This window comes from Orycteropus afer, unplaced genomic scaffold, assembly GCF_000298275.1.
Source record: "Orycteropus afer afer isolate SDZICR_OR568_19922 unplaced genomic scaffold, OryAfe1.0 scaffold00054, whole genome shotgun sequence".
Classification (NCBI taxonomy): domain Eukaryota; kingdom Metazoa; phylum Chordata; class Mammalia; order Tubulidentata; family Orycteropodidae; genus Orycteropus; species Orycteropus afer.
In genome coordinates, this window is record NW_006921641.1 from 12,163,472 (window position 1) to 12,169,958 (window position 6,487).

The window sequence follows — 6,487 nt, forward strand, 5'->3', positions numbered from 1 at the left end:
TATATATGAATATATATATATATATTGCATTGACCCACGTCACTTTAGTTTGTGTATTTCACTGTACATAAATTGTATTTCAATAAAATGTATTTTTTAAAAAAAAGATATTTGAAAGTCAGTAAAGGTGGGAGTGATCTTGAAGTCTAACCCTCACTAAACTTAGCTTCTCTCTTCCTAAACTTACCCACTGTGATCAATAATATTCACCATGCTTTTTCTTTCCCAAGTCTAGAACCACAATTTCTTTGGTCCACTATAATCATTTATTGAATCCACTAGATTCCTCCATGCTTCCTATAAACCTCCTCCTTTCTATTTCCCATAATCCCCTGATGATTAAGCTGCTTTGTGATTTAGATGAAAGTTTACAAAGCAAATTTTGTGATTACTGCAATCCCCACACTGGAACAGCATTCTTCCACTTCCTTCCTATGCCCCTCTTCCCTTTGTTCTTCCTTCTCATCTCCTCCCACCTTCCTAGCTCTATCCCAGGGCAAATGGTGGCCTCTTGATCTCATATGCTTAATTGTTGTAATGAGTGCATACCCTCTAGCTATTATTACTGTTCACCTTATTATTATTTGGCTGCCAAGTTGAGTCATGGGGGTTTAGTTCAGTTCCTAGCTTGAACGGTGTTTAAGGGCCATAGTCTCAGGGTTTCTATCAGTCTTCATCAGACCAGTAAGCCTGGTCTTTTCATGATTTTTAGTTTTGTTCCACATTTTACAACACTCTATCTGGGACTTCTTATTTGTGATCCCTTTCAGAGCACTCAGCAGTGGTAGCTGGGGACCATCTAGTTCTCATCTCAGGGTCATAGAGGCTGTGATTCATATGTTCCATTAGTCTTTTGGACTAATTGTTTCCTGTGTCTTTGATTTTATTCACTTTTCTTTGCTTAGGATGGGGAGAGACCAATAGACGCACCTTAAATGGCCGCTCACAATATTTTAAGACCCCAGTTGGTACTCTGGTACTCACCAAAGTAGGATGTAGAATATTGACTTTGTGGACTATGTTATGCCAAGTGACCTTAGTGTCCCCAAGACTATGGTCCTGAGCCCCCATACCCACTGACTCATTTCCTCAAGGCATTTGATGATGACTAAGACATTTTCATAACTTTGTTCCCTGTATGTTCTACTATATTTATGGATATATTTGCAGCACATAGATATAGGCAGAGATAGCCTCTGCCTACTTTCATTCTGGAATGCCAGCAAGGTCATATACCTCATTTTTTACTTGAATACCCCATCCTAACACTAAACTAGAAATTAGTCCATACTAGCTTGACACTTCCCATTAATCTTCCTTTTCATCTCTCCTGCTCCTTATTATACTTATCTAATGAATTACCGTTACTTGCATCATTCCTCTCCAGCCTCTACTTACTGTAGTCTACTGACTATTCAACACCTTTACATCCTTTAAATCTTAGCTCATTATTTCAGAATGACATCCCTAGTTAAAACTTGTAAATACCAACTCTCAAACGACTGACTTAACTCATACCGATCAATCTCTTTAAAAATCTCAAGATGAGAGTGTATACCAATGGCCTGAGGTAACCACTGAATTAGTTTACCTCATGTTAAACATATCTAATTAACATATAACCTTAAACTCCAGTATTACTCACCTTAATCCCCCTAATCTATGTGTCTATATTAAAAAAAAAAAAAAAAATGGTAGGCACCACCTAGTGAAATGTTAATTGCTTCTATCTTTTCTGCTTTATGTTCCCTTCTCTTGCTCTTAAAAGAGCACATACTCTCAGTCAAAAAAAAAAAAAAAACCCGAACTCACTACCGTCAAGTCAATTTCGACTCATAGAGACCCTTCCTTGGGTTTCCGAGGCAGTACCTCTATGGAAGTAGATTGCCCAGTTTTCCTTCCAAGGAGTGGCTGGTAGGTTTGAACCACCAGCATTCTCATTAGCAGTCAAAAGAATATCTAAAGATATTTGAAAGTCAGTAAAAGTGGGAGTGATCCTCAAGATCCTTACCCTCTGTAATGTGTCTTCTAGAAGCTGGATGGCACTGCTGATGGCTTCCTGTGGCACATATGAGGACTCTCCATTGCCCTGAATCTCCAGTACTGCCATCTGCAGTGAAGGGGAATAAAAAAAAAATTAACAATCTAAGAACCACAGTGCTCCCACAATCACTCCCTCAAGACCGGCACCTCACCCATCCTCCCTCTATTTCCCCCTCCCACCTTCTAATTTGACCATTTGCCCTTTGCTTTTCATCTCCTCACCTCTAATGCACACATGCCAAAGGAGTAGATGTCCACTGCCGTTGTCACATTTGTGACTTCTAGGTAAAACAGAAAATGCTTGGATGAATAACGAGATTGGAGATGGGAGGTGTCTAAAATGCCTCGTAAAAAACTATATGCTAGTACAGAAGGACTAGAAGTTGGAGTTATGTTACTTCTGCACCTCAGGTTAGAAGGTGGAAAAACGGGGTGATGAAGACATAGCAAAGAAACTGGGATACCTCACCTCCATACTCTGGTGCAAAGAAGTGCAGATTCTTCTGTTCTTCTCGACAAGTCTTCACATGATTGTTGATAGTGTCAGGAGCCACTGGGAGTAGGGGAAAGACCCACAATCTGACCACCACCAATGAAACATATTCTCACTCTAGAGAGAGGCTCCCAAAATCCAAACTGTTCTCAAGTCTCCTTTCTAACCCTCAACAGTCACAAACCTAGCCCCTTTCCTACGCTGAAGTACAGATCAAACATTACCACCACCTACTTCCCCTTTCTCAAGCCTGCTGCTTCTCATCTAAGATCCCTAACTCAGTAGCAACATTGGCTTCATACTAAATTAACAGTACACAGTGGCTTTGGGCTGGTCGAAGAGCAATAAAGTCTAAGGAAAACTTCTCTTTGTGACCTATTCACCTTCCCCAAAATCCAGGTGCATTTAATCCTAGATCACATTAAAATGTTTGGCTTTGGTTCTTTCATCCACCCTGTAAATACCATAAAAACATGAGCAGCCCTTCCTAATCTGGGACAATCAGAGACCTCAGGAACTTGGATAATGAAGGGTAAGAAGCATTAACATAAAACCAAGTAGATAGCCTCCTTCTTACTCACTTTGGCTGACAGAAACTCAAAAATAGTTTAGAATTGAGTCAATACCCTTGAATGAATTCCATTTTTAACCTAAAACTTTTAGACCCCTATTTTACCCCTTTATTCTCAACACTGCCTGCCACAGGGCTGAAATGAGGAACCAGGGCCAGGCTCAAACTGGACTCATTCAGATCATAAACAATGACTACAAATCACAGATTCTAGGAGCACAGTATGATTTGGGGAACCAGCCTGATGATGAGGGAAAATAAGGATCCAAGAGGTAAGTGGCCAGCCAGGCAGAATCCTCCACAGGAAACAAGCACATTATGGAGAGGCAAGCAGGTAGAAGACTGGGAGGGCAAAAGCTATAAGCAGGCATAATTAGGCAGGGGAGGTAAGGGAATAGGGGCTTGCTCCCACGACTGCATGCACTGGGCAGCCGCAAAGGGGAGCAGAGGGAGCACAAACAGAGCCCCAAGAGGGGCAGAGGGAGCTCTCACCATTAGCAAAAATCCTATGAAAGACTGTTGGGAACAGAGCAGCCCGTAAGCGGGAGGGAGGAAAACAGAGAAAAGTTGTGAGCGATGGAGCAGCCAAGCCCCAGACAAATGGACACACAAACATCACACAGACACAGCACACAGACATGTTGTACACTGCACACAGATACACAGCAAATGAAAGCACTCACAGCAGGCACAGCCTGGAACCTCTTTCGGTAAGGTCTGGCCCTAGGGGCTCAAATCAGACCTCACACCTATCTCTTGCCCTTTCCCTAACTGTATTAACCCCAATTTCCCTCCATAATGGCACAAGATTATACCCTACCCCCTCGCCAATAACTATCTGGCCTTTCTCTATAACTTCTCCTAACAAGGTACTTTCTCTTATCACCAGCCCACACCTCGTAATTTTGCTCTGCTCTCCCCTATTCCTTTCGTCTTACCCCCATGGTTCCCAAATTCCCAAGGCTCCCCTGCCCAGAACCTCTCCCTCCCCTCACCAGAGCCAATCTTGATGAGTCCGTTGTGCTGGATGAAGATGGTGTCACAAGTCAGGTTCCCATGGATGATGGGGGGGTCACAGGAGTGCAGGTAGCTGTGGGGGCACTGGGCTGTTAGAGGGGCCACTGGGAAATTAAGGGCAAGGGGAACCCAAGGGTTAGGAGGAGTAAGGGCCAGATCCCTTGCTGGGCACCACAAAGATAATCCCACACTCTGAATCTCCATTATGCCTGATGATTTAAATAGCTAGATAAGCACTAGGACAGAGAGGTAGGAGGGAGAAAGTATCATGGTTAGGGCATTAGGATGAACCCTCAAAAAGACTCCCAGGGACCTGATCTTGACAGCTTATGGCTCAAAGAAAATGGGGAGAGGCAGAAAAGAACAGCAGAATAGTGCCTTGAAATGTTTGGAGGAACTCAATCAGGAAATATGGGAAAGACTCTAACCAGATAGGACTTACCTTAGGGCAGAGAGGATTTGTGTGCACCAGCGTTTCCAAGCCTGGAACACAGTTTGGCCCAAGGGTCAGCAGTATTCCTTCTCTTAACACCCCATTCACCAGTTCCCTCCATCCCTTCTTTATCAGCACCATAATTAACATTAACGTTTTTAAAACTCTCACCCCAGCCTAAAATTTTGCTCTCCCTCCATACCTTTTCATTCATAGTCTTGTGGTTCTTTTTGGTCTTCTTCAGAAATTGCTTAAGACTGCCAGATGACATGTATTCTGTGATAAAAATAACCTGGGGAGGCAAAGCACACAAATAAGGCCTTACAGTAGAAATGACCCTTTACCTGGAGACATATATAAGCCAGATACATATTCAGAAATTTTCTTTTTTAAAAAATTTTCTCTCCTTTTGTTTTTAGTATCACTTCCTTGGGTTTAATAGGACAATGAAAGACTAGTGGGCAATAAGAGGTATGACAACGAAAAAGCAAAAGGTTCATTCATTTCTGCCCTGTCTATAACAAAACAAAAGGAATAGGTAGTAATCAAAGCACTACTTTCTTCTCCACAGCAGTTGATTCTAGTTCTGTTTCAAAACTACCTTGTTTTAATCTCTAGATATAAAAGCAACAATAAATGTAGCTAGTCCCTGCAGTAAGAAAATACCAAGAAAAGTTCTTACCCTGGCCTTGTTCTCTTTAACGTCAGCCCAATACTTATGAAATTTAACAATGTTGAGATGTTCCAACTGAATCAGATTATCAAACACAGCACGGACCTTTTCCTGGAGTAGGGGAGATAACAGGGTAATAGAGTTTAGAAATCACTGTAATAAGCCTTTAAAGTCCATTATATTATGTCCCACTCCCTATCCCTCTTCAGAACACTTCTAACCCCAATACACTCTCTTCATAGTCAGCCTCCCAAAACCAATCCCATTTTAACGTAAGTATTCTAATACCCCCAATGTCGCATCCTTATTACCTACCTCCTGTAACTTATAGTTCTTGCGCTCAGAGAACTGTACCTCATTCCACACAACCTCTACACCTTCCTCTGTATCCATGGCCAGGTATGCACTGTCAATACCTGGTACATTCCGCTGATTCACCTAAGAAGAAATTTAAATGAAAAGGAATTAAAGTTACTCACAAACTTCTAAAACGAAGACCCCCAAAAACATGAATTGACATAGTGATTACAACAATGGGCTCAAATACAGCAATGACTATGCAGATGGCACCGGACCAGGTAGTATTTCATTCTATTGTACATCGTGTCACTATGAGTTGAAGCCAACTCAAAAACACCTAACAACAATTACAACAGGAACCCCTAATTCAATATTCCATTTGATCACCTTTTCCTAGCCCTCAACCTATTGAAGTTTGGTCTGCCCCTTCAAGCTTTTATCCCTTCAGTTCTTACCTTAGAATTCATTCTCCCAAGAGTGACACTATCACCACCTTACCTCTTCTCGCCTCTTCTGCCAACGACCACAAGGTGACTCTTCCAAGATCTCAGATTCATCTTCACTTTCTTCCTCCTCCTCTGGGGAAGCAGCTGAAGTTGTGGAAGTCACGGGAGGTGACACTGATGTCAGGCCAGGAGCTGAGGATGAGGATTCTACCTTTGGGTCTGAGCCACTGCTGAGTACTGTCTGGGACTCCCCCTCCGACATGCTGGAACAAACACTTAGTCCTGCATTGGTTGGGACAAGGATGGAAGGAGAAGGTAAAGAGGGTCAGGACAGATCCATAAAGACAATCCTGATAACTTCATTCAAAAGAAAATAATTTAAAAAAAAAGAAAAACCTCCCTTGTTTCCTTTAAATCCAAAATCAGAATTAACGCTGCCTGAATACTAAAACATTAACTATTCTCTTAAGTCTTATCTAGCAAAGGGGAACTATTTTGATTGAAGATGACC

At 42.0% G+C, this 6,487-nt stretch overlaps 1 protein-coding gene across 1 annotated transcript in view; it reads right to left on the reverse strand.

Annotated features, from left to right (window-relative positions):
- NRBP1 (nuclear receptor binding protein 1) overlaps positions 1–6,238 on the reverse strand; it is a 14,934-nt gene extending 8,696 nt beyond the window's left edge. The window contains exons 1-10 of the mRNA XM_042780678.1: positions 6,029–6,238; positions 5,546–5,668; positions 5,240–5,341; positions 4,760–4,849; positions 4,567–4,607; positions 4,103–4,197; positions 3,600–3,623; positions 2,513–2,596; positions 2,266–2,324; positions 2,012–2,110 (exon numbers count right to left, since the gene is read on the reverse strand). Of these exons, the coding sequence (XP_042636612.1) occupies positions 2,012–2,110; positions 2,266–2,324; positions 2,513–2,596; positions 3,600–3,623; positions 4,103–4,197; positions 4,567–4,607; positions 4,760–4,849; positions 5,240–5,341; positions 5,546–5,668; positions 6,029–6,238 (927 nt within the window). The remainder of the gene's footprint in view (positions 1–2,011; positions 2,111–2,265; positions 2,325–2,512; positions 2,597–3,599; positions 3,624–4,102; positions 4,198–4,566; positions 4,608–4,759; positions 4,850–5,239; positions 5,342–5,545; positions 5,669–6,028) is intronic.
- Positions 6,239–6,487: the final 249 nt, after the last annotated feature.